The sequence below is a fragment of the Ustilago hordei genome (assembly GCF_900519145.1).
Source record: "Ustilago hordei strain Uho2 genome assembly, contig: UHO2_contig_06, whole genome shotgun sequence".
Lineage (NCBI taxonomy): Eukaryota > Fungi > Basidiomycota > Ustilaginomycetes > Ustilaginales > Ustilaginaceae > Ustilago > Ustilago hordei.
In genome coordinates this window covers 142,589-170,250 of record NW_024545253.1, presented here as the reverse complement: position 1 = coordinate 170,250, position 27,662 = coordinate 142,589, and the positions used below count along the sequence as shown (strand labels likewise).

The 27,662-nt window shown below is 48.4% G+C and overlaps 7 protein-coding genes and 1 non-coding gene across 8 annotated transcripts; 4 read left to right on the top strand and 4 right to left on the bottom strand.

Annotated features, from left to right (window-relative positions):
• Positions 1-10: 10 nt before the first annotated feature.
• UHO2_03515 (uncharacterized protein) lies at positions 11-2,599 on the top strand (the record flags this gene model as incomplete). Its single annotated transcript, XM_041554121.1, has 1 exon — positions 11-2,599. The coding sequence occupies one exon, from the start codon at positions 11-13 to the stop codon at positions 2,597-2,599; it is 2,589 nt and encodes an 862-aa protein (XP_041410055.1).
• A 127-nt stretch (positions 2,600-2,726) lies between these two features.
• UHO2_03514 (uncharacterized protein) lies at positions 2,727-3,826 on the bottom strand (the record flags this gene model as incomplete). Its single annotated transcript, XM_041554120.1, has 3 exons — positions 2,727-3,215; positions 3,296-3,368; positions 3,456-3,826. 3 exons carry the CDS (start codon positions 3,824-3,826, stop codon positions 2,727-2,729), a joined length of 933 nt encoding a protein of 310 aa, XP_041410054.1.
• A 478-nt stretch (positions 3,827-4,304) lies between these two features.
• On the bottom strand, positions 4,305-5,555 carry UHO2_03513 (uncharacterized protein; the record flags this gene model as incomplete). Its single annotated transcript, XM_041554119.1, has 1 exon — positions 4,305-5,555. The coding sequence occupies one exon, from the start codon at positions 5,553-5,555 to the stop codon at positions 4,305-4,307; it is 1,251 nt and encodes a 416-aa protein (XP_041410053.1).
• A 938-nt stretch (positions 5,556-6,493) lies between these two features.
• Positions 6,494-8,230, top strand: UHO2_03512 (uncharacterized protein; the record flags this gene model as incomplete). The annotated part of the gene is made up of 1 exon (XM_041554118.1): positions 6,494-8,230. One exon carries the CDS (start codon positions 6,494-6,496, stop codon positions 8,228-8,230), a length of 1,737 nt encoding a protein of 578 aa, XP_041410052.1.
• Positions 8,231-8,645: 415 nt separating this feature from the next.
• Positions 8,646-8,744, bottom strand: tRNA-Arg(TCG). The gene has a single exon. It is a non-coding gene; the product is annotated as a tRNA-Arg (tRNA).
• Positions 8,745-8,941: 197 nt separating this feature from the next.
• UHO2_03511 (uncharacterized protein) lies at positions 8,942-9,880 on the top strand (the record flags this gene model as incomplete). Its single annotated transcript, XM_041554117.1, has 2 exons — positions 8,942-9,245; positions 9,339-9,880. 2 exons carry the CDS (start codon positions 8,942-8,944, stop codon positions 9,878-9,880), a joined length of 846 nt encoding a protein of 281 aa, XP_041410051.1.
• A 1,608-nt stretch (positions 9,881-11,488) lies between these two features.
• Positions 11,489-11,944, bottom strand: UHO2_03510 (uncharacterized protein; the record flags this gene model as incomplete). The annotated part of the gene is made up of 1 exon (XM_041554116.1): positions 11,489-11,944. One exon carries the CDS (start codon positions 11,942-11,944, stop codon positions 11,489-11,491), a length of 456 nt encoding a protein of 151 aa, XP_041410050.1.
• Positions 11,945-24,989: 13,045 nt separating this feature from the next.
• UHO2_03509 (uncharacterized protein) lies at positions 24,990-25,352 on the top strand (the record flags this gene model as incomplete). Its single annotated transcript, XM_041554115.1, has 1 exon — positions 24,990-25,352. One exon carries the CDS (start codon positions 24,990-24,992, stop codon positions 25,350-25,352), a length of 363 nt encoding a protein of 120 aa, XP_041410049.1.
• Positions 25,353-27,662: the final 2,310 nt, after the last annotated feature.

Sequence of the window (27,662 nt, the reverse complement as noted above, 5' to 3'; positions counted from 1 at the left end):
CAGCATCTTCATGGACGAGCATGGCAATATCATCTACGAAGGCCCTGACTACCAAGATTCCGCTTCCGACTTTTCCGACGGAGCCGATGAGGAGGAGCTCAACAAACACAGACCATCTTATCGCGAAGCAAACCAACAGTACCGCAAGAGTCGGCGGGCTCTCCTTCTGTCTGGCTTGTCCTCCTTTGCATCTTCACCTTCATCGGAGAACCTGGGTAGTGCCTCCCCAACAGTGCGCCACGATGCTTCTGCAAGCCCATCAAGCTCGATTTACGAGAGAGAGCATCCATCCGAATCATATTACCAGCCAGACACGGCAGAACCAGTCGATAATGCGAATGCAGGCGGAAGGACTGACGGTCTACGGTATGACTCCGACTCTGACAAGCAGGCTATGCACATCGACAGATCTACAGATAGCCGGCATTCGAGCGCTAGCAGAGTCAAGTCAGAACCTCGACTCTCGTTCGACGAGGATACAAAGCCTCTGCACGATCAACAGCATTCCCAGGCACCAAAAGGCGCAGCCTCCGACGTGCTTAGTGTCGCAAGCAACGGCGAGGGGCATGAACGACTTGCACCTCCCCCGCCGTCGCCAAGGACACGTTCATCTCTGACCAACATTCACCCATCGATACCGTCCCCTTTGCACAGGGGCGGAAGTGAGCTCAGTGGTGCTGGCGATAAGGAAGGCCGCCCTCAGGGTGGCCTGGCGCCATCTCCTCTCATCTTCGACCAGGATATGCATGATCCATCCGAAGCATACATGACACCCAGATTGAGTCCCACCACGCTTCACGAGGAACCTAAATATTCAATATCTTCGAACGGACAAGAAAAGCAGATGCGCGAGGATGAGGAAAAGAAGATTACACAGCCGAGGTCAACTGTCGCTGCTACAGCAAACCGTCTAGATACAAGACCGTTTAGCTTGTGGGACTACCTCAAGGAGGAAGTGCTGGCTACCGACTTTGACGCCACCCAAGAGATGAAGTGGGAAAGGGTCACCAACTTCATCTCGATTCCCTTCTGGATGGAGAAGATCATCATGTTTGGTTTCGTGGTCTGCTTGGACTCGTTTCTCTACACATTCACCATCTTGCCGCTGCGCTTCGGCGTTGCGATGTGGACGTGGATCGGCAACAGCGCAAGGTGGATCCTGGGCGGCCAGAAGCGATACCTTCAATCATCACAGAAGTGCGATATCTTCAAGATGCTTCTCATAGTGCTCAGCTGTGTCATCCTTTCGCGCATCACTGACGCCAGTAAGATGTATCACTCAGTCCGAGGCCAAGATGTTGTCAAGCTGTCCGTCATCTTCAACGTGCTTGAGATTGCAGATCGACTATGCTGCAGTTTTGGCCAAGATTTGCTAGACTCGCTCTTCTCCCGCAGCACGCTGGCGCGGCGCAAGAATGGAAAGCAACCTTACTTGCGACCCATTGGATTCTTCCTGCTGAGCCTCTGCTACGTGCTCGCACACACATTGGTGCTGTTCTACCAGCTAGTGACGCTCAACGTCGCCATCAACAGCTACGACAATGCTCTCCTCACACTTCTTCTCTCGAACCAATTCGTCGAGATCAAGTCGAGCGTGTTCAAGAAGTTCGAAAAGGAAAACGTCTTCCAAATGACGTGTGCCGACATTGTCGAGCGTTTCCAACTGACTCTGATGCTCTCCGCCATCGGTTTGCGTAACCTTATCGAGCTATCAGGCGGATCTTTGGAACCTTCCTCAAGCCCACTTCCGACCAGCTTCACCGTCTTCCCTAGTCTCAGTCTTCTGGAGACGGTTCTGACGCCCGTCTGCATCGTTCTAGTGAGCGAATGCATTGTCGACTGGCTCAAACACGCCTTCATCACAAAATTCAACCACATTCGACCAGCTGTCTATGGTCGCTTCATGGACGTCCTCTGTCGTGATCTCGTTGTTGGAGGTCCATCAACCAAGGAGAACAGCCGCAAGCACACATTCGTCGACCAAAGCCCCATCATCAGCCGTCGACTTGGTTTTGCTGCTCTTCCACTGGCTTGTCTTCTTGTCCGACTCATCTTGCAAATCATTGGCATGATCGGCGATACGAGTCACATTGATGAGTGCATCGCCCCTGTTAATCCTCGCGAAACGGGATGGATCGGTGTTGTGGCACGCAAGCTCGGTGCTGTAGATATTGACAATGACTGGATGCGGGCGATGGACCTCTTCCTTAGACGTTCGGCTTGGGCATTGACTGCTGTCATTGCTTGGGCTTTCTTGGTAGCTATCAAGCTCTTGTTGGGGACAAATTTGGTTAGCTTTGCTTCGCATAGGTATGCTACAATGCGCGAGAGGGAGAATGAAGAGAATCTCAATTCCAAGGATCGCGCTCCCATCGGAACGAACAAAGATGAGAGAAGTTATGATAAGTCACTCGGCCACTTCATCGATAAGCCAGACTACGATGCGATTCAGATCAAACTTGATGGAACACACGTCCTTCCTCCAGCAAAAGACAAGGCAGAAAAGGCAAAGGCAGGTGGAGGAGAGGCAAAGGTGAAGAAAGAAACCTCATTGATGGAGGTCAGTCGTTACAATATGGTTCGCTCTCGCATTTGGTAGACTCTCCTCTCCGCAAGCATTCAATTGCAGTCGTGATTCTGCATTTCGAACGTCATTCTGATTGCGCGACCGTCTGAGGCTTGATTCTATCGAGTGAGCGTGGGTGCGCAACATGTGGGAGAAGAAATCATTGCTGCTTCTTGGTTTTATGTTTCTTCACGACACCATTCGCTGTGCCATTGTTGTGACTGTTCGCTTTCACCACGCCGTTGAGCCTGTTTGGCTTCAAGACCAGATCGCCGCTCCTAGCCAACACAGTGGCCTTCTCAAGCAAAAGAATCGCTCCCAGCACTAGCGAGCATAGCGTTCTGATATCCCTTGCGCTCAACTTCTCCAGTCCGAAACTCTTCACCACACCACCAATCAGGGGGAATTGTGCTGGAGCTGGACTGCTGAGCGCTGTGTAGACAAGCGCAAGAAAAGCAGAGCTGAAGAGATCGTTTGTACCGTTGAACGGGTTCTTGGCCCAAGTAGGACTGCGGATGCTCCATTCTCCCGACGGTGAGTCCAGACGGAAGAGGTCGATGAGAAGAGGCATTGCACCACCGACAATGGCAGAATTGAGGAGAATGGCGAACAGTGACGACGAGATTGCTGGTGAGGGGTGTTGTCGGACCTGTCGCAACACAAACGAGGCAAAGAAGTGGCTTAGCGTAGGCGGACAGAGGATATGAGAGGCATTTTGGCGGTACGTACGGGCTCAACACCAAGATCGATGATCCCTTCTGCTCGAAGAATGCCGTCTAACAGTGCGAAGGAGAGGTCCATCCTGTAACACAGATGAGAAGCAAGGTTGTCAGCCAGACTGCAACTTGGCTTTACATACATCCCCAATTAGCGCATCGGCGAGACTTACAGCGTCCCAAGAAACACATGATCCTGCACCTTTAGCAACAAATTCCCCAGCCCGGCGACATGCAATACCAAATGCACTCCTCCATAAAGCACAACCACCGACGATCCACGAAACAAAGGCGAAGGAATGCCTAACAGCATCCCGCTCACAACGACACCTCCGAACATGAGGATCTGATTCAAAAGGAAGCTCTGCCATGTTCCTAATTTGTTCCTGTGGCTACCGGCGACTTGTCGAGTTGCATGACTGACTCTGATTGCATGGACAAGGGCGAGGAATCCGATGGGTAGCAGAGTGGGGTGTAGGGGCGAGCGTGACCATGCATCGAGATTGTCGCCGAGGTGGGCGAAAGAGAGAGTGGATTGAGGCATGGTGCCTCTGTGGAAAGGTATGTCTATCGGAAAGATGAGCAAGTGGAGTGCCATGTAGGAAGCATAGCCAGAAGACGGAACAGCATTGAAAGCAAAGTAACACATGCAGCACCAAACGTGGAGCGCATCGATCAAGAAGAACACGGCGAATTGAACGGACCGGAAACGGCGTATTTTTCTATCCCAGCTTGACTCACTCGGCCGTACAGATGAGAATCAGTCGGACGATACAGAAAACGAGATGGAAATCTTGTTAGATTGAGAGGCACGTGAGGAGCAAGCAAGGCAGAGTCACAGTAAGTCACCTGATCAAGCTCATGTCATGCGGAACCTCTAGCGAAGCTCAGAATTCACAGACCATCAGCGTGAGGATTGTAATCGGCATCTTGCTTATAGCCCGGGTATATTGTGTGAGGTTCGAGTGAGATCTATAATAAAGCGTGTCGATTGAGGTGGGATGAGAGTGTGAGGTAGCTTGTCAACGCCGATGATCCCTGCGTCGATCGTCGCGATCACGATCTGACCTGGATGAAGCGTGGGATCGCCTTTCGCTGCCCCTATCATCTCTGCGTCGTTCGCAATGTCTATCGTGATCCTTGCTTTTGCTAGTCATTGGGCTTCGCGAGCGATGTCGATGAGAAGAGGAGCGTGAAGATTCATGCCGCGGACTATCGCGCGAGCTTGAATGACGGCCATCCCTGTCGCTCCTGCGATCATTGAGATGAGCAGGTATATCTCTGGACCGGACATCCGCATGCCTGTCTTCTGGCGGACGAGACTCAGGCGTACTCGATCGACCGTTTGAGCGGCGCTGACTGTCTCTTTTGGTGACTGGGACGTACTTGTAGTCTCGCCTGTCTTTTGGCTTGTGACTACGAGATGAAGATGAGGATAACAAGCTGGTTGAGCCTGCGGGTCTTTCTTTGGCACCTAGACCGAGCAGAGCTGCTCTCTTCTTTGGTTCAACAGCTTGCTGAGGACCTTTGCCACCCTTTCCAGCACCCATGCCTTCCTTCCAGCCCATACCGCGTAGGAGTGCCATACCAAACTGATCGATAGGCGTGGCAGCATAGTCGTCCAGAGTTGGCGCTTCGGGTCGTGAGTGAATGTCATGTTGGAGCATCTCAGGGTCGGACTGCTGCGGAATGATCAGCGGCTCGCCTGTATTGCTAGTGCCTACTCCTTGGCCTGCTAGTAGAGCTTTGAGTGCTTCTTGATGCGTTCCTGCTTCTTGCGAGGTGGTAGTCGGTGCTTCTGTGCTCGCCAAAGGATCTGAGGTAGATGCATCGGCTGAGCTGTGTTCTGCTGCTTCGTCTTGCCTGAGACGTGAGGTTGGCAATTCAAGGCCTCTCTTCTGCTCTTCGGTATTAATCGCATCTGCATCAAGATTCACTTTAGATTTCGAGGAGGTTCCTGCGCCTGGTACAGCGGAAGAGTCACCGCGGCGCATAGACACAAGAGGACCGAGAGATTGGAGATTCGAAAGCATACCTAGACGCTGCTTGCGGTCCTGTCGCCAGTCTAGATTGGAAGCGACAGGAATAATGAGAGTCGCAGCAGGCTTGGGCGAAGCTCGAGGTGGTTGTGCTCCATCGCGACTGAAAGAGACGATCTCTTCCTTTTGGCTAGACAAGCCATTCTGGGGGCTGCCATCTTCATCATCCGAGTCGTTGAAGGCAGAAGGCCTTGTGGCCGGCTTGGACGACTTGACCTTGGCGAGACTTGCCATATTTCGGAGGCAGATCAAGTGCTAGCGTGAGGGTATTCGCTGCGCTTGACGGGCTGGTTGTGGTGGTAGTCATAGTGGGTCGACAAGGAAGCTGCAGGATTTCAAAAAGTGGAGCTGAGCCCAAAAAATCTGAATTATCCAATGCTGACAAAGAAAAGGCCCAGCCCCGGCGGCTTCAGGGTTCAAGAAAGGAGAATTTCGAATGTTTGAAATCGGGCTTGCTAACAGTGGCTCTGGTTGGGTGAAGCCGCTTTCCTCCCCGATCGGATCCGATCACCGATTTGGCAGAATCAAATGTGCGCCTCTCGATCCATGTGGGCTTCAAGTCTTATCATTGTCCAACCAGCGATGCTAATCAGTGGGAGGACAAGCTTTGTGGACATGCAAGGTGGGAGGACAAGCTTTGTAGACATGCAAGGTGGGAGGACAAGCTTTGTAGACATGCAAGATGATGTTTGTCCGACCAATCTTCTCGAGTCATTTCCCGACTTTGCAAACCTTACCTTTGCCCTCTATCCCTGATCGTCCGCTTGTCGCTTGTCGCTTGTCGCTTGTCCCTCGTCGCTTGTGCCTCTTCAATCGTCAATCGCGATCCTTCTCTAGCCCGCAAGCCTGACCTGAATGGATGCTTGCTAGAGTGGCCATCAAGTGACTGGATAAGCAATCTAAGTTCTGCTACCTGAAAACTGGCGGGCGATCTTTGACACCCGTAAACGACGCCCTTTTTATTCCGCTCCACACCTGCCAAAAAAATTCTTCCTCGCGAATTATTGGTTCTCTCCAACCCATCCTCCTCCTCGTTGCAGCCCATTCCCATATATCCATTCCTATCTTCCACTTCCACTTCCACTCCCCCCTTCCTACCTCACCCCATCTTCCCCTTCCGCTTGCCATAGAACCCCTCCCCAAGCCTGACCGCTGAGAGGATCAGATAGGATATGGCTTCCAACGATATCGCTACCCTTGGGGCTCTCTCTCCAGACATGGAAAAGAGCTCCTACCCGCCCTCCGACACCATCGAAAAGGGCTCCGCCACACCCAACTCCGCTCTCGAGCGTCTTGGTATGGATGAGCACTCACCTGATGGCACTGTTCAGCGAAACCTCAAACAGAGGCACATTTCCATGATTGCCCTCGGTGGTACCATCGGAACCGGTCTCTTCGTCGGTCTCGGTGGCTCATTGTCCAACGCAGGTCCTGTCAGCACACTGATCGCCTACATGATCATGGGTGTTGTCGTCTACTCCATGATGGTCGCCCTCGGTGAAGTCAGCACTCTTCTCGCCGTCCCCGGTGGTTTCACTCACCACGCCACTCGCTTCCTTGACCCAAGTCTCGGTTTCGCCCTCGGTTGGACTTACTGGTACTCCTACGGTATCACCATCCCCACTGAGATCTCTGCATCTGCCATCGTCATTCAGTACTGGGACACCGACCAAACCATCAACCCCGCTGTATGGATCTCCATCCTTCTTGTCCTTGTCATCGGTGTCAACGCTCTCGGTGTCAAGTATTACGGTGAGACCGAGTTCTGGTTCTGTCTCATCAAGGTCATCGCCATCATCGTCCTCATCATCACCTCGCTCGTCATCGACCTTGGTGGAGGTCCCAAGGGTGATCGCATCGGCTTTGGCTACTGGAAACACCCTGGACCGATGGCTCAGATGTTCTGGTCACCCGACCCCCTCACTGGCAAGCCCACCGGCGGTATCAGCGGTGCTTTTGGTCGCTTCCTCGCCTTCTGGAACGTCTTTGTTCAGTCCGCTTTCTCCTTTGCTGGTACTGAAATCATCGGTGTCGCCGTTGGAGAGGCCGAGAACCCTCGCAAGAACGTGCCCAAGGCAATTAAGCGTGTCTTTTGGCGCATCCTCCTCTTCTACGTTCTCGCCATTTTCATGGTCGGACTTGTTGTCCCTTACAACGACCCTCGTCTTCTGAATGGCGGCGACGATGCCAGCGCCTCTCCCTTCGTCTTGGCTATCTCCAACGCAGGCATCAAGGTGTTACCCCACATAGTCAACTCTGTGCTTTTGATTGTTACGTGGTCAGCAGCTAACAGTGACCTTTACGCTTCCTCGAGGACTCTGTACGCGCTGGCTCTCGAGAACAAGGCTCCCGCTTTCCTCCGAAAGTGCACCAAAAGCGGTCTTCCCCTCTGGGCTCTCGCTCTGACTTCCCTCTTTGGTCCCCTAGCTTACCTCTCCTGCGGCACTGGCGGCGCTGAGCAGGCCTTCGAGTACTTGTACGATGTCTCGGCAATCTCGATCATCATTGCTTGGATTGTCATCCTTTGCACCTACGCCCGCTTCTACCACGGTCTCAAGTTTCACGCCATCCCACGAAGCACTCTCCCTTACACAGCCCCATTCCAGCCCTACCTCACCTACTTTGGTATCGCCTTCCTTAACCTCGTCCTCTTGTTCGCCGGTTTCACCGTCTTCCTCAAGGGGCAGTGGTCCACCAGCAGCTTCGTCACCACCTACATTTGCATCCCTATGTTCTTGGCTCTCTGGCTCGGCTGGAAGCTCTACCACAAGACTCAGTTTGTCAGCCTCTCTCAGATGGACTTCGACACAGGTCGTAGGGAGATTGACGAGAACGAGCGGGCCGAGAAGGCAAAGGAGGCCCAGCGCACTCGTTCCACTCTCCAGCGCTTTTGGGACTGGTTGATGTGAAAACCTGCCTCGTCCTCTTGTCTCGTCCTCTTGCCTCTCTGCTTGCATACATCATACCTGAGCACTGCTCTATACCGTCATCACCTTTCTTCAGCTTCATTTCATTGTATTATTAGGGACTTTGTCTCATTGAGGAATACATGCCTACCTCCGTCACTTCTTCTTCTCGGTCTTGCTATTTGTGAACGTGAATTTTCGGCTATGCAGATTTTCGCTTGACGTGAGAGGCCCCCCTGCGGCCTTTCATTCATTTTCATCAAGCTAGTGCACGAGCACTTAGACCTCTGTCTGACTCTTGGTCGCCGCAGGTCGGTCGGATGTGATGCTGGATGTTCAGGTTCCTCTCGATGTCTGTCGGAAAACGTTGAGCGACATTGCAAAAAAGAAAGGAAAAAAAAAAAAAGAAAAAAAAAAGAGAGTCCTACGGGGATTGAACCCGCGACCTGCAGAATACCTATGAAGAATCTTCGAATGAGAACCGAAGTCTGCCGCTCTACTGCTGAGCTAAAGACCCTTCCATCCGAGCTGAATGGCAAATTGGCATTATAATAAGACATTGCTTTACCGACAACCATCTCCACTTGCCGGCTAAGTGTCTTGCACCTCGGACCGGAAGTTCAACTTACTTGTTGACACCTTCTCAACCTGGATCTTCCATCCATCCTACTATCGTTCAAATCGTCATCACGGTGGGTTACAGGCAGCCCAGCGATGTCAATCAGGTCGTTGGCATCGCTGCGCAACGGGCTGCCGACCTCTCGCTTCGTCGAGGAGTTTCAGCTGCTGAGACGTCCGGGTCACTTCCAAGGTCTTCTGACCACTCGACCTTCGCAAGACAAAGTTGTCTGGCCAGCTTTATCCACCTGGTCTAGTATCGATTCTGATGGGAACGAAACACTTGAAGGTCTCAAGAGGCCTGAGTTGAACGACCTCATTGTACCAGTAGAGATCTCGCAGCAGGGCGTTGGCTACAATGCTGGTGTAAGCAGGTGGGACCGTATCGAGCTGCCATTCTGTGAGTTAGCTCTCTTCCCAACCATTGTTGCGCAAGGCTAACATATCCTGACAAACGTGTTGCGTGTCTGCATTGAATTCCTCCTCGTCGTAGCATTATTCATCGACGCCTTCATCCAGCGCAAGATCCCATGGCAGACAAGTCCAGATGCACAGAAGCAACCGCCCGTAGGATATTTGGCCCAATTCGATCTTCTCTCCAAATCCCCAGCCTTGGCCTCAGAAGTTCCAGGTCTGCCGCACACCAGTGCAGGTCCTAAAGGTGCACAGGAACAATGGCGTAGCAATGTCTGGATCGGTCCAGCAGGCACCTATACTCCTCTTCATCGAGACCCTTACGAGAACCTGTTTGCACAGGTCGTCGGCCGCAAGCGTATCCATCTCTTCGGCCCACAGCTCGCTTCCTATCTTTATATCAACAAGAGCGGTCCGCAGCAGAACACTTCGACCATCGCATCAGAGCAAGAGCTTCTTCATCCGGCAGAGGATCGACCGCTGCTTGCTACTGCTCTCGCATCAGAAGATGCTTTCCTCACTGAGCTCGGCCCAGGCGACGTCCTTTACATCCCCCAGGGCTGGTACCATTGTGTTCAGAGCCTGAGTACAAGTGCAAGCCTCAACTTCTGGTATCGGTGAGAAAGAAATAGAGGCCACCACTCAATGCTACCCGGGTCTTTCCCTCTTGATTACCGCAATACAAAGAAGTTGAGCTAGAAGGTTGTGACCGAGGTTGGCCCAGATGATTACCAAGTCGCTGAGTGTGCCTGGCGAAACGCGGGTGTGCCTGGCGAAACGCGACTGCGTCTCGCTGCCCAATTTGAACATGAGGGGGTGTCAAACTTTGAGTGTTTTTAGAAACATGTGTTTCTCGATTATCATGAATTTTTCCCGTTTTTGAGCACCCCATTTTTGAGCACCCATAAAAACATGTGTTTCCAAAACACATTTGCAGCAAAGGCAGCAAATAATTCAATATAACATGTATGTTATTGATACTGAAGCTACTGTCAGTATCATGTTAGCACATGTTTCACACTGTTACAGACATTCATGGTCAATCAAGTCTTTTGCAGAAGGATCTCACTAAGTATGACAATGAACTAAGACACTAGGGTTGCAAAGGTGTTGTCAATTGGGCCACATTGCCTGGACAACTGGCTCTGTGCCAACATTGCATCATAGTCCTTGGCTGTCCTCTTGTGGCACCTGGAGGATGCAGTTGTGTCCTCCTGCTGTTGGCCAGTGGAAGTGAACAGTGCCTGAAACATTTGCTCTCAAAGATCATGCACCAATTAACTGTGATGCCATGTCAAGGCAGGCTGCATCATGCTTTGCATACTTGCCATGTGTCACAAGGTCCTGCGCAGAAGATCTGAAGCGGACATCAGGTGTCAAAGAACTGATCAGGCATGTTGTGCACACAAATTGCAAAATCAAACACAGCATGGGTTTCTGATTGATCTCACTGAAATGGATCAGAACAAGCCCATTCAGTAGGTTTCACCAAACATGCTGCAAGAGGCTCCCATTGGTACAGAATAGGTTGATTGTTCACAAGGAAACAATGGGAGGTTCAGAAGAGGAGGTTTTCAGCACTGGAAGGCAAGGGAGTCATACAGGAGAAGATCACATGTGAGGAAGGGGGCCAAGCTCAGCAGCATGTGGTTGGTTACCACACAGAGGGATGTGCTCACAACCACATGAAGCCAGCCACAGGGGTGACTGCATGGTCAGGGAGCAGGACAATAAGGTTGATTATGCAGTCAGAGGAGTCACAAGATAGGAGGCTGGAGGATGGTCACTGGTTAGGAGGAGAGAGAGCTGTGTCAAGGAGACTGGCATATAGTCCATGAGGAGGAAGAGCAGTGTTGAAGAGGTCGAAACACATCTCCAAGTGAAGGGGAGCAAGGAGATGGGGAGCAGTGTCAAACGAACTGACACACTGTCCAGTGAGAAGAGAAGCAGTGACAAAGAGGTCGATAACACTCCTCAGGAGGAGCAGGAGCGGTGTTGCAGGCAACACCAAACAAACACATAAATACTCTCATCTCACCATAGTATATGAGTGGATCCTCATTCACTCTACTCTATACTTTGTTTACTCTTGACTTAACTCTCAGTTATGTATCAATGCAATAGCAGGGCTTTGCAACAACATCTCAAATGTGTGTGTCCATCAGACATCAGCTGTTGGCAGTGTTCTTCAACACTTGTGGTCCTGCCTCTCACTGTAGGCAGTGTTCTTCAACACTTGTGGTCCTGCCTCTCACTGTAGGCAGTGTTCTTCAACACCTGCAGTCCAGTACCTCTCTCATCTGCAGGCGATAACCTTATTGTGGTCCAGATACCATCAGATACCATCAAGCAACAAGCAGCACTACAAACACTTGTGCTGATATGGGAGACTGCATCATATAGTACTCCTAGCAAGTTCTTTGGATGTGCCACATAGCCTCTGAACAGAGTGTTCAAGGCGGTCAGTCGAAATCTGCCAGGTGTCATGGGTCTGAATGTGCAGGAAGCAGGAAGACCCATCGATTCATATGAAGGCAGCGCAGGAATCAGGGAATCAGGCAGATTGTAGGGCTTGCAGTAGAGTTCACTGAGATCTGTAGTAGAGACAGCTCTATGACAGATCTCATCTACATCAGCATGAGTGAAGGTGATATCATGAATCCTGCCAGGATCTGCAGTAAGCATGATCATATGGTGGATCCCATGGAGATCAGTGGCAAGGATGATCATATGATGAATTCACATGCAAGGAGAACTGAGCTCTGCCAAGAAGGGGACCAAGCTCAGAAGCATGCAGCTCGTTACCACTCAGGGGCTCACAAGACAGGGATCAGGAGAACTGTTGCCGGTTAGAAGGAAGAGCTGTGTCAAGGAGACTGGTGTCAGGGGTCTCGCGCCTGAAACCCAGGTCGGTCTGTCGAGATACTCGGTGACTATCAAACTGTGCGACAGCTATTGTCTCGGTATCGGTGACTATCAAGTTGTGCAGTGACAGCAGGTGGCGTTTGTTGTATATACTATCGTAGGTTTCGGCTGACCTCTATGGACACTCCGTTCAGGGGTAGCTCGGCACGATCAATATCAATGTTATGATGACACCAAGGTCTGGTGTGAGTGTTGATGATGATGAGGTTGATGGTGTTGGTGATGAGATTGGTGATGTCAATGATAATGAGGTTGATGGTGTTGGTGATAAGGTTGGTGGCATCAACACAAGTGTCCAGTGTGTTGACTTGATGCTTGAAGTGATCCCCGGACTGCAGTGGACTACTGCCTTCGGTTCTATCTTGATCCGGACCGCTAACCTGCTATGGGCGCCTTCGGACGTCAGGTAGTGGTGATACAACACATACACTACGATGAGGAGCAACCTTTGATGGATTGCTGCTATGCTGACTGAAACTAATATATACTTATGCTGAAGTGATAACTAGTTATGGTGAGTAGAGTGGATGAGGATCCACTCAACCTATTGATGATGAGAAAGCATGGTTATATACCTCTTCTCAGCATTGCCAGCGATGCTGCTCCTGCTCTCTCTCCAGAGAGTACCTTCTTCATCGAGTACTGCTCAGGGGCCTCTCCTGCTTGGCACCCCTGTGCCTCTTGAGCTGTGTCGACTCCTTCGACACTGCTCCTCCTCCTTTGACCAGTGACAGTTCCTTTGGCTCTTGTCTCTCGAGCCCCTGAGTGGTAACCATCTGCCTGCTCCTTGAGCTTGGTCCTCCTCGTGGCTGTGCTTGGCCCTCCTTTGCATGTGAGTCCATAGGAGTCCATGGTCTCCATGGAGACTGCACTATGCTCTCTACTGATCTCGACTAGATCTTCGATACCTGTGCTCCTTCCATATGAACCCATGACCCTCCTGCTTCTTGAGCATCCAGGCCCATGACAACTGGCATACAGGTCAGGAGGAGGAGGAGCAGTGTCGAAGAAGTCGACACACAGCTCAAGTAGGGCAGAAGCGCTGTCACAAGACAAACAGGGCCCAACGAGAAGGAGGCGCCTCGATAGGGACTACTATACAGTGCTCGATGAAGAGGGTACTCTCTGGAGAGAGAGCTGGAGCAGTGTCGCAGGTGACACTGCAAAGATGTATATAATCATACCTTCTCGTCATAGGTGGATGAGTGGATCTCCATCCACTCTACACCATATTAACTAGTTATCACTTCAGTCTAAGTATACATTAGTTTCAGTCAGCATAGTCGCAATCAAATAGATTGCTTCCATTGTAGTGCATGTGTCATATCACTGCTCACTGACATCCAAAGGTGGTTCTAACAAGCCAGTGGTCTGGATAATGATAGAACCAAAGGCAGTCATCCACTGTGGTCTGGGGATCACCTCAAGCACTAGTCGACACACTGGACACTCATGTCAGCACTATCAACAACATACTCACACCAGACCTTGGTGTCATCACAATTCATTCATTAATAGTGATTGTGCAGAGCTACCTCTGAACAGAGTGTCCACAGGGGTCAGTTCAAATCTGCAATAGCTTTTACTCTATTACACTTTCAAGTGGGTAAAGTCAGAGCAACAACATTACGGCATAACTCAACAAGAATTGTAATACCAAACATGATACTACATATCTGGACAGGATCTGTAATAGAAGCGGTTCTACTACAGATCTCAGGTTTCAGGTGCACGACCTCTGACACCAGGGTTAAGCCTTCTGGTTCTTCTCACCAAAACAGTTCAGAAAGATCTTACTCAATTGATCTCACCGAGATCAACCAGGATCGTCAAATTCAGGTTTCAGGCATGCGACCGCTTACACCATGTTCTCCTCCTCATACTGTACTTGATTTTCCTGCCATTAACTCTGCATGTCCTCACTCTGGGTTGAGTTTGTACTGGGAGTCTGAACAACTTCATCAACTTCTTCCTCTGGGAAGGATGGGCAAAGGAGTTCAGCAACAATGTCTGGACAATCATATTGGCTTGCAAATGTATGGATGACAATGCATGCTGGGATAGTCCTTGCTGCCATCATATGATCCTTGATGCAATAAATGTTCCCTCTGTACCCATTCAGGCTTTGAAATCAATTCTTGAGGTAGGCAATGGCATGTTCAACCTGAACCTGGACTCAAGAGAGAGAGTAGTTGAAGAAATGCAGCTTGCAGCTTTTCTCAGCAGCTATGTGTGAGAAGGGTCCAACCATGAAGGCAAAGTGACCATACCCACCATCAACCCAGATAAACTCACCCTTGTCCAAGTACAATTGAGGTTTCTTGAGGATGTTGCTGCCTGAAGTCCAAACTTTTGAGTCTTGGACACTACCAGGCTGTCCAACAACTGACTCCACAATGCAAAGAGAATGAGGTAGAATGACCAGGGTGATGTTCATGCTGTAAAAACCCTTGTAGTTAAAGTGCTCCTGACTCATCATCCCTGGCTTCCATGCAAGTGGTATATGAGTACCATGTCACAGGGTCTGCGCAGAAAATCCTGTACATGCATGGATGTGCAGTGTGCACACAGAAATGCAAAAACAGTTGGACTGCTTAGTTACAATCATTTTCAGTAAAAACAGTCATAATGAGTTAGTTCAACTGGTTTAGCCATGCAAACTGCAATAAGGGACTTGGAAGCACATAGGAGGTCCAAGCATAGGAGCATTTGGTGAGGTTACCACACAGGGAAATGGTAGCACACAGGATGGGGAGGAGGACAATGGATGAGCTCACAAGGACAGGAGGCAGACAACAGAAGTGTCCACAAGGACAGGAAATGAACAATAGAAGTGTCCATGTGGACAGTGGCATTCACAAGACAAGGAAACTGTGTCAAGGGGACCGACACATTGTTTAGGAATAAGAGGAGTGTCATGGGCCTGGATGTGCAGGAAGCAGGAAGATCCATCAATTCATATGAAGGGAGCTTGGGAATTGAGGAATTGGGCAGATTGTGGGACTTGCAGAAGAGTTCACCAAGATCTGTAGAAGAAACAGCTCTATGGCAGATCTCACCTAGATCAGCACAAGCAAAGATGCAATCACAAATCCTGCCAGGATCTGTAGTAAACAAGATTGTATGACATATCCTGCAGAGATTAGTGGCAAGGATGATCATACAACAGATCCAGTCAGGATTAGTGACAAGGACATTTGAGGTTGCCACCAGATGAGGTAGGGACCCTACATGATGATGAAATCAGTGTAAGGAGATGGGTGCCAAAGTCAGGAGGTAGATGGAAGAGGGGGCATGCACTGTCATTAGGATGAAGTGGGGTGACCCCTATCAGCAATGAGATGATGCTGGCTCTCCTCGACTCAGGAGCAGGAGAAGCAGGGCTCAGCAAGGTGATGACACATTGGTAAAGACCTCTACCACAGTACTCAACAAAGATGGTACCCTCTGGAGAGAGAGAGCCAGAGCAGAGTTGCAGGCGACACTGCAAAAATAAATATAAACCATGCCTTCTCATCATAAGCAGTTGAGTGGATCCCCATCCACTCTACACCATACAAACTAGTTATCACTTCAACACAAGTATACATTAGTTTTCAGTCAGCACAGTTGCAATCACAAGTAGGTTGCTTCCATGGTAGCATGTGTGTTGTATCACTGCTCACTGACATCTGAAGGCAGTTCATAGTAACCAGCAGTCCTGATAACAATTAGAACCAAAGGCAGTTGTCCACTGTGGTCTGGGGATCACCTCAAGCACTTAGTCAACACACTGGACACTTGTGTCAGTGCCATTGGCAATCACATTCACACCAGACCTTGGTGTCAGTACAAGTTCATATAACCATTGATCATGCTGAGCTACCTCTGGATGGGGTGTCCACAGTGGTCAGTCAAAACCTGCAATAGCAAACACACTACTACATCTTTGGATGAGAAAAGTCATAGAGGCTTCTCTACTACATATCTCAACAAGAACAGTAATACATAACATGTTGTCACATATCTTGACAGGATTCGTAATAGATGTGTTTCTATTACAGATATCAGGTTTTAGGCACGAGACCTCTGACAAGGAGCAGTGTAGAAGGGATCAACACTGTTCAAAAGAGGGAGCATCATCACTTAAGATGTGTTTACACTTCTAGGAGGAGCAGGAGCAGTGTTGTGGGCAACACTGCACAAACACATATATACTTCCATTCTATCATAGCATACAAGTGAATCCCCATCCACTAAACTCTATTTACTACTTATCACACCCTTTACTTGTATCCATACCCTTGCAATTGCAGAGCATTGCAAGATATCTCAAACATGTGTGTTGTATCACCCTTGGGACATCAACTGAAGGCAGTGTATCCACTGCAGTCCAGTCATCCTCTGAAGGCAGTGTTCTCCACTGAGGTCTGGCTTGAACCCTATCTGTAGGCAATACCTTATTGCAGCCCAGACATTGCCACATTGTTGTTCAACTGTCAAGCACTACAAATGCTTGTGCTATTACTGAAGTTGACACCCCACACTTGACATAGCATAGCAAGATCACCTTAACCATTGACATGCTGCATAGCCTCTGAATGGAGTGTTCAAGGTGGTTAGTCAAGACCTACTCTTACTCATCTTTACAGTTACATCCTGTGGAGATACAACATAAGGAAACAATTCCTGCACTTCTCACAGGAATCTGTTGTATTAGATTTCTACAGCAGATTCAACATAAGGGAATGTTCCTGCACTTCTCACGGAAATCTGTCATACTAGATTTCTATAGCAGTTTTCAGGTTTCTGGCGCGTGACTGCTTACAGCTGATACAAGAAAGGGATCGGGTACAACTATGTCCCACTTATACATTGTCATTAGATAGGATGCACCCACACTTGGGTAGGTGTCACACATTTGTATATATATCCAGCAGGGAGCTCGAGGCTCCCACCACATTCCTTTCATATGTCAATATAGTATAGTGTTTTGCTCTTTAGCTTGAACACCGTACTTAGACTGATATCTCCCGATTTTCGTCGCTAAGTGTTGTTGAAATAATAATAGAAGATGGATGTCGACACTCAGCGGTCGACAACAGTCTAAGCACAGTGTTCAAGCTATTGAGCTAAACACTATACTATATTGACCTAAGCAAAGAATGTGGTGGGAGCCTCGAGCTCCCTGCTTGATATATATACAAAGTGTTGGCACATGCCAGAAGTGGGAGCATCACCCTTAATGACCAAGTATGACAACGAGCGGGACTAAGCGGTACCCGATCCCTTACTGTATCGGCTCCACCCAATCTCCAATCAGATCGGCTTTGCCCGATTCGTCGCCAGATCGGTTCCACGCGATCGCTTGTCACATCGACTTATGTCACCTTTCGTGCCCTGCTGGAACGTTATCTTCAGCAAGCGTCACTCTCCATTCATCAGCCAACTGTCATCTTTTATCATACTTATGCTCGCTATTATTTACCGCACGTTCCACAAAAACAAGTCTTGCAACGGCATCAGGCTTAGGATTGATGACATTTCGACGATGGCAAAAAATTACGACACAATTTCCACGAAAGTGGTTCCTCTGCACTTGAATGATGAAAAGATAATGGAGGACGGATGTCGACACTCAGCAATCGACGTCAATCAGAGCACAGTACTGCTGCTATTAGGGCAGAAACACTATACCCAATTGACTTAAGTAACGTGGTGAGAGCCTAGAGCTCTCAGCTCAATATATATACATCTTCATGGCACACGCCATCCTACTCAATGATGAAGCGTGACAACTAGCGGGACTAAGTTGTACCCGATCTCTGATCAGATTGGCTTTACTCGATCTCTACCGTATCAGCTTACGTAAACTTATATCATCATATTGGAACATTACCTTCAGCAGCTAAGTGTCATGTCTTCTATCAATATCTTTCTTTAATTAAGTTAACGAATAAATTGTTGGTCCTGCAATACTTCCTCACTGAGCAAAACAATCAACACTAACTCGCTCCTTGTCAGGCTGGATCATTAAGTATAGCAACTCCCACGTATACATATCGAGCTGGGAGCGCTAGGCTCTCGCCATGTTCACTTAGTCAATCGAGTATATATGTTTCTGTCTTAGACCAGCAGTGACATCATACTTAGATTCTCCCCGATCGCTAGTTATCAGGACCAAACTTCTTTATATTAATTACAACAGCTTCAATCCCAAATTAGGAAATGCCTAGCTCAGTCATCGACAAGGAGTGCATTCGTGACAAGGAGATATCACCTTTTTTCCAATGTGAGACACATCTTTTCTCTTTCCTAATTGGTTGTAACAAAATTTTGATTCGATTTTTTTTGTTAATTCTACCACAAATTCGATTAAGACATAAATTCTCATTTATCATTCGCCCGTGTTCACGCCCCTTGTCCATCTTTGGTCGTTCATGTCGGAGAATTGTGGTTGTGGTCACGAAAATGACAAAAAATAGCAGAATAAAATAAGACCGCTCTTACTTGATGAAAGATATGACACTTAGCGACGCCTAGCGGGCGGTATTGATGAAATAATAATAGAAGAACGGGTTTCGACACTCAGCGGTCGACGACAGTTAGAGCACAGTGTTCTGATAAAACGTGAGGAAGACGGGTCCCGATGATCAACAATCGGTGATAGTCGGATCTCAGTATCGCTGCTGTTTAGTGACAAAAATGTTGAAACTGTTCAAACAAGAGTGACATTTAGCTGCTGAGGATTACGATCCAGTGAGACGCTAAAGGATGACGCAGAGCCGATCTGATCGGAGTTCGGTTACAACTACGTCCCGCTCCTTGTCATACTTGGTCATTAAGTGGAATGCTCCCACTTCTGGCATGTGCCAACACTTTGTATATATATCAAGCAGGGAGCTCGAGGCTCCCACCACATTCTTTGCTTAGGTCAATATAGTATAGTGTTTAGCTCAATAGCTTGAACACTGTGCTTAGACTGGAGTTTTCTCAGCCAGCCCCCTTTGACTTTGGAACTTCAGCAGAGGTGCTTTTTGTCATGGGCCTGGATGCTCAAGAAGCAGGAGGGTCACGGGTTCATATGGAAGGAGCACAGGTATCGAAGATCTAGTCGATACCAGTAGAGAGCATGGTCGTAGTGCAGTCTCCATGGAGACCATGGACTCCTATGGACTCACATGCAAAGGAGGACACGAGCCACATGCGAGGAGGGCCAGGCACAGCCACGAAGAGGACCAAGCTCAGATGGTTACCACTCAGGGGCTCGAGAGACAAGAGTCAAAGGAACTGTCACCAGTCAAAGGAGAAGGAGCAGTGTATAGGACACTAGCAGGCAGGTCCTGAGGAAGAGGAGCAGTGTCGAAGGAGTCGACACCACTCAAGAGGCACAGGGGTGCCAAGCAGGAGAGGCCCCTGAGCAGTACTCGATGAAGAAGGTACTCTCTGGAGAGAGAGCAGGAGCAGCATCGCTGGCGATGCTGAGAAGAGGTATATAACCATGCTTTCTCATCATCATAGGTTGAGTGGATGCTCATCCACTCTACTCACCATACAACTAGTCAATACTTTAGAAACATAAGTACTCATTAGTTACAGTCAGCATAGCAGCAATCTATCAAGGTTGCTCCTCATCATAGTGTGTGTGTTGTATCACCACTACCTGATGTCTGAAGGCGCCTTATAGCAGGTTAGCAGTCCGGATATAGATAGAACTGAAGGCAGTAGTCCACTGCAGTCCGGGGATCACCTTCAAGCATCAAGTCAACACACTGGACACTCGTGTTGATGCCACCAACCTTATCACCAACACCATCAACCTCATTATCATCAACACTCACACCAGACCTTGGTGTCATCATAACCGAAGCATTGATATTGATCATGCCGAGCTACCCCTGAATGGAGTGTCCACAGAGGTCAGCCGAAACCTATGATAGTATATACAACGAATGCCACCTGCTGTCACTGTGCAACTTGATAGTCACCGATACCGAGACAATAGCTGTCACACAGTTTGATAGTCACCGAGTATCTCGACAGACCGACCTGGGTTTCAGGCGCGAGACCCCTGACACTTTTGCTGATGCGATTCACAGTAGACTTGCTCAAACTGAGTTGCTTGGCAACTGAATGGGTAGATTCCCCATTTTGGAGGTGAAAGAATGCTGATTGGCATTTCTCTGGGGTGGTTTTCAGCATGATGGTATAGATATGATGGTGCCAGACTGGAAGTGCTGCCAGATTGCTCACAGTCATCTGATTGAGCTGAAACTTTCCACATCACTACTTTCAATGTGTATGAAGGCACCCACCAAGTTACATTGCAAGTTTCATTGTAGTCAAAAAAGCCCACAAGGTCAGGTATGGAGTGGTGTTGCTATTTGGGAGCATGCTCCATAAACTGTCCCACAATAAAAAAAATTCTCAGCTCTTCTTCATTGCACAATTTTCTTAGCCAATGTCAATATCATTTACACAGTCTTGGAGAGAAGAAGCAGGGCTTTCAGACAATATGAGACAGTGTGGCAATACAACTTATGGCTATTGAGCATTAGAGTGATGTATGGTGACATGTAATTTGTGGGACAGTTTATGCACGAGCTGTATATCAAGCAGGGAGCTCGAGGCTCCCTCCACATTCTTTCCTTAGTCAATTGAGTATATTTGTTTCTGTCTAAAAATAGCAGTGACATCGTACTTAGACTTGTCAGCGGTCACGTGCCTGAAACCCGAAATCTACCGGATCAGTTAATTTCAACCAGTTTCAATGAACTCTCTTGAGTGTGCGCCTGTCAGCCACTTTCACTGAGACTGCTTGTAGTGCTGGTTACCCAACAAGTTTTGGCTAACCACTGTGAACAGGTCCAGTGGTAGTGTGGCACAGTCTAGTTCCTAACTGTCTTGTAGGACACCTTAGCATATGGGATGGTAATGTTTGGCTCAGCACAAGTGTTCATAGTGTCAACAACCATATGTTGAGTTTGATGAAGATTGCCCAGACTGCAGTATAGGCTGCCTTCAGTGTAGGATCACACTAGCCAGACTGCAGTAGGAGAACTGCCTTTGGTGTCAATAGATATCCAGACTACAGTGAACTACTGCCTGTGGATGATGTCAATAGGGGTGATACAACACACCTGCTTGGATTAGTAGCAACAGCGTGCATTTGCAACTATGTGACAGAACAACTAAATATAAGTTACAGTTAGAGTATAGTTAGTTAAGAATAGAGTGGATGCTGGATCCACTTGTCTACTATGATGGAGGGAGCCTATATATATTTTAGCGCCATGGTGTTGACTGCACCATGGCCCTCCTCTTGAGGAGGTGTGGCCTCCTCTCAGTCCGCTTCTGTCTTCCCTGTGTCATAGGCCTGGGTGTGCAGGGCGAAGGAAGACCGAAGTTCATATGAAGGTAGTGCAGGAATTGAGGAATCAGGCAGATTGTGGGATTTCCAGAAGAATTCAGCAAGATCAGTAATAGACACAGTTCTATGACAGATCTCATTGAATCCTGCACAAATGAAGTCATTATCATGATTTCCACCGAAATCTGTAGCAAGCACAATCATATGGCAGATTCTGCAGAGATCAGTGACAAGGACATCTGTAAGATGATTTGCATGCAGGCCAGGGCTAAGTGCACATATGGAGGGGACCAAGCTCCACTGGGCTGAGGACCAAGCCTTGCCAAGAGGGGGACCGAGCTCAGTGGCACACAATCAGTTACCACTCAGGGGCACACATGATAAGGGTAAAGGAGGACCATCACTGGTCAAAGGAAGGAGAGTGGTGTAAAGGACACCAGCAAGAAGGACATGAGGAGGAGGAGTAGTGTCGATGGAGTCAACACAGCTCAGGAAGGACAGACAGGATAGTTCAAGGAGGAGGAGGAGTCTTATTGAAGAATCCTGTATAGTACTCGATGCAGAAGGTACTCTCTGGAGAGAGAGCAGGAGCAGTGTCACTGGCAATGCTGCGAAGAGGTATAAAACCATACCTTCTCATCACAAATGGTTGAGTGGATCCCCATCCACTCTACACCATACAAACTAGTTATCACTTCAACACAAGTATACATTAGTTTTCAGTCAGCACAGTTGCAATCACAAGTAGGTTGCTTCCATGGTAGCATGTGTGTTGTATCACTGCTCACTGACATCTGAAGGCAGTTCATAGTAACCAGCAGTCCTGATAACAATTAGAACCAAAGGCAGTTGTCCACTGTGGTCTGGGGATCACCTCAAGCACTTAGTCAACACACTGGACACTTGTGTCAATGTCATCAATCCATACTCACACCAGACCATTGGTGTCAACATCAAGTTCACTTAGAGTCATATTGTATTTGATTGTGCTGAGCTACCTCTGGATGGAGTGTCCACGGTGGTCAGTTGAAATCTGTCATAACATCAATACAACTACAGATTCCAATGAGAAAAGCGACAGAGATGGCTCTGTCGCATATTTCACTAGGAATCGAAATACCATTAGTGCTGTCACATAACTCGACAGAATCGGTAATAGTATCAATACTACCACAGATCTCAGTTTTCAGGTGCATGACCCCTGACACCCTGCTTCTACCCCATTCCTACCCTTCCTGCTCCTACTCTCCTTGCCAAAGCAACAACCCTCCTATGCCAACTTCATTGTGCTCAGGGGTTCTCTCCCACCTCATCAGGTGGCGAGCTCTCTTGTCCCTTGCCTCCTGTGGCTGAGCCTGTGGTCCTGGTTGAGCAACCCCTATCCTGTTGTGGGACTGGTTGGTCCACTTCATTCCAGGCCAGTTTTGGTGAAACTTGTTCAGTCCTGCTGTCCCAACCATTCTCGATGAGGTTTTACCAGGGCCCTGCTGTTTGACCATTCTTGATGAGATTTGCTGGAGCCCCTGGGTTTTGACCAGTTCCACCTCTTGTGCGCCGAGCTCATTTCGGCAGCTGCGCAGAAACGCATGTTTATGATCTCTGCGCTGGCCCTGTGACAAGACTCTACCCGATCGCCAGTTTTTGGGACCAACCTTCAACATTAGCGACGATGATTGGGAGATATCAGTATAAGTACGGTGTTCAAGCTAAAGAGCAAAACACTATACTATATTGACATGTGAAGAGAATGTGGCGGGAGCCTCGAGCTCCCTGCTAGATATATATACAGATGTGCAGCACATACCCAAGTGTGGTTGCACCCTACTGTCAGAGGTCTCGCGCCTGAAACCTGATATCTGTAATAGAAACATGTCTATTATGAATCCTGTCAAGATATGTGATAATGTGTTGTGTATTATTATTTCTATTGAGGTATGTTGTAGAGAAGCCTCTATGACTTTTCTTGCCCAAAGATGTAGTAGTGTGTTTGCTATTGCAGGTTTTGACTGACCACTGTGGACACCCCATCCAGAGGTAGCTCAGCATGATCAATGGTTATATGAACTTGTACTGACACCAAGGTCTGGTGTGAATGTGATTGCCAATGGCACTGACACAAGTGTCCAGTGTGTTGACTAAGTGCTTGAGGTGATCCCCAGACCACAGTGGACAACTGCCTTTGGTTCTAATTGTTATCAGGACTGCTGGTTACTATGAACTGCCTTCAGATGTCAGTGAGCAGTGATACAACACACATGCTACAATGGAAGCAACCTATTGTGATTGCAACTTGCTGACTGAAACTAATGTATACTTATGCTGAAGTGATAACTAGTTATATATGGTGTAGAGTGGATGGCGATTGTCATGGGATCGGGAATCGAGTAACCAAACCGAACATAGTGAGCAGCAAAACCACTACACCAGCTAGTCCCTTAGCTGGTGTACCCAATTCACACAACACTGAAGTATAAGCATTTTCACTCCCAAATGCTCTGGACTCGGAGAACAGAACCATTCCAGTGACAGCGATCCACTCATTTGCTATGACAAGGAGCATGGTTATATACCATCCTCGCAGTGTTGCCTGCAACACTGCTCCTGCTTGGTGAGGCCCCCTCAACCCTATGTCTCCTCCTTGTCCTCCCTACCATTTCCCATCCATGTTGAGCTGCTGCTTGCTGGCACCGCTTTCCCTTCCTCCAGTGGATGGATGGCCCTTGTGCTACTTCTTCATCATCAGGGGCTGTTCCCACTTTATCTGAGTGGCAACCTGCCTCCTTTCATCTCCCTCCTGTCACTAGCACCCATCTGCCTGCACCGACTTCATCATCATGCAAGGTCCCTGCTTCATACAGTGGTGACTCTTCCCATGTTCTCTGTCATCCCTTTGCCATATCGGCAATAGAGGTTTCTCTCAAACTGATTCTTGTGAGGCCTGTTGTAGCAAATGTGATCCTACTGATTCTACTGACTCCTGTAACAAGACCCATGCTCCTACTGATCACGATGAGTTATATTGTAGAGCTGTTGTTCCTACCAATCTCACTGAACTCTGTCAGAACTCTACTTTCACCCAATCTACGATGGTTGCGCCAGATCTCTTCATATGAGTTCCGTTCTTCCTGCGCATCCATCCGGTCCCATGACACCTACCTAATGACAATGTACAGCAACGAGTGGGACATGGTTGTACCTGATCTCTTTCTTGTATTGGCCTTGCTTGATCCCAATCAGATCTGTCTTACCTGATACCTGATCAGATCTGTCTTGTCCAATCTCTGATTGAACCTGCTCTGCCCAATCTCTTGCAGATCTGGTTTACACCATCCTTGAGATCAGACTGGATTGTAATCTCCAACACCCCCTCTTGATCTGGTTTGTCCTTATCATACTGTCAGGCCTAACAATTGCCAAAGGTATGCAAGTCTCAGTGCAGCGAGAGGCTTGGTCAGGATGCCCACCAGGTTCTTGCTGCTTTGGACAGGAGCTATTGTGAGTTGGCCATCAGCAACTTCATTGTGTAAGAAGAAGTGTGCAATGTTGATGTGTTTTGTCCTCTTGAAATGCTGTGGATCATTGGCAATAACTCAAGCTCCAGATGAGTTGCTATACAAGATTGGTATGGTTGAGTCAAGTGCTAGTTCCCCATTGCACAAGTGCAGTACCAAGGTTTTGGCAGTGATATGGATTGCAGAAGCCCTTGGTAAGGACTGGTCCAATTTGCACTGGAACATGGATGCCCATAGCATTTCTCTTGCCACAGCTCCCAGTGCAACATATTCAGCTTCAACCGAACTGTTTGCTGCTGTTAGCTGAAGTTGGGAGGACCTATGTCATAGGGCCGGATGCGCAGAAGCAGGAAGAACGGATGCCATATGAGGAGGAGTGCAGGAATTGCAAGATCAGGCAAAATAAGGGTTATGGCAGAGTTCATCGAGATCTGTAGTAGAGAGGCTCTATGACAGATCTCACCCAAATTGGCATGAGCAGGATAATATTGTGAATCCTGCTGGAATTGGTAGTATCTTGTTCATAGGATAGATCTTGCCAAAGCTGGAGAGACCACACTGATTTTCACAAGCCTTACAGCAGGACAAGATGTCATAGGCATCAGGTCTGCCACCCTGATGAAACAGGGGGCTGACCCAAAGATGAACTCAGAACAGGAGGGTGGGTGAGATGAGTGAGGGAGGCAAGTTGCCACCCAGATGAAGTGGGAATGCCCCTGTCAATGATGAAGCAGCATGAGGACTGTCCATCCACATGAGGCAAAGGAAGCAGTGTCCACAAACAGCATCACAGGGTGGATGGCAAGGATAGGAAGGGTGAGGAGGAGGAGCAGTGTCGAAGAGGCCTCCCAGAGCAGGAGCAGTGTCACAAACAACATTGTGGGAGTGGATATATAACCATGCTCCTCATCATAGCAAACAAGTGGATCTTCATCCATTCTACACCATACATTACTAGCTATCACTTTACAAACAAGTATACTTAGTATTCCATCAAACAGTTGCAATTGCAGAGCATTGCTTCTAACATAGTGCATGTGTTGTATCACCACTCATTGACATCTTCCAAAGGTGGTTCATTCTGTGGTCTGGATATTGATCAACACCAAAGGTGGTTCATACTGCAGTTGGGCTCTCTCAATCATTGGAAACTGAAGGCAGTCTTCCACTGCAGTCCAGGGATCACCTCTCATCCAATCAACACACTGGACACTTGTGTCAAAACAACATCATCAGCATCAGACCTTGGTGCTCACAGTGTTTCTATAGTTATTGATTGTGCTGAGCTACCTCTGGACAGAGTGTCCACAGTGGTTAGTTGAAACCTGTAGTAACAATGAAGCTATCACATATTTGAGTGAGAAAAGTCATAGAAGGCTTCTAAGACAGATTTCAGCAAGAATAATAATAATGGCCCTTTACCACAGATCTCGATAGGATCAGCAGCAGCTGTAATTCTACTACAGATATTGGGTTTCAGGCACGCAACCTCTGACAACCAACTGCATATGGAACTGTCAATGGCAAAGATGTACCCTGTTGTTGAGCGACTACATTCACACAATCCAGCCCAGTCTGAGTCTGTCCAACCTGTCAACATCTGTCTGCCGCTAACCTGGCTTGTGTAAGCGGTCATGCGCCTGAAACCTGAGTTTGACGATCCTGGTTGATCTCTGTGAGGTCAATTGAGTAAGCTCTTTCCAAACTGTTTCAGTGAGAGGAACCAGAGGGCTTAATTCTGGTAGGTTTTGACTGACTGCCTCTGAACAGAGTGTTCAGAGGCTATGTGGTCATCCAAAGAACTTGCTAGGAGTACTATATGATGCAGTCTCCTGTATCAGCACAAGTGTTTGTAGTACTGCTTGTTGCTTGATGGTATCTGATGATGTCTGGACCACACAATAAGGTTATCGCCTGCAGATGAGAGAGGTACTGGACTGCAGGTGTTGAAGAACACTGCCTACAGTAAGAGGCTGGACCACAAGTGTTGAAGAATGTCATGGGACCGGATGCACAGGAAGCAGGAAGAACCACAGTCATATAAAGAGGAGTGCAGGGTTCGCAGGATCAGGCAAAGCGAGGGGTTACAGCAGAGTTCATCAAGATCTGTAGTACAAGGGCTCTATGACAGATTTCATCCAGATCAGTACAAGCAGGATCTTACAGCAAAACCCACTGGAATCTGTGGTATCATGATTGTATGACAGATCTTGTGGGGAATGCCAATCTCACAGATCTCACAACAAGACAGACATTGAAGGCACTGGGTTTGCCACCCTGATGAAGCAGGGGGCTGACTCGATGGTGAACACAGAGCAGGAGGATGGGCAAGATGAAAAGGGGGTGCAAGTTGCCACCCAGATGAAGTGGGAAAGGCTCCTATCAGGTAATGAAGCAGCTGGAGGACTCTCCATCTGCAAGAAGCGAGAGAAGCAGTGCTAAAGGCCGGCAGGACTGCTAGGAGGGAGCGTCGAGAGGAGGAGGAGCAGTGTGTCATAGGAGCTGGATGCGCAGGAGGTAAAAAGAAGTTGAAGTCATATGAAGGAGCGCAGGAATTGCAGGATTGGGCTACACAAGAGCTTAAGGGAGAGTTTGCTGAGATCAGTAGGAGAAATGA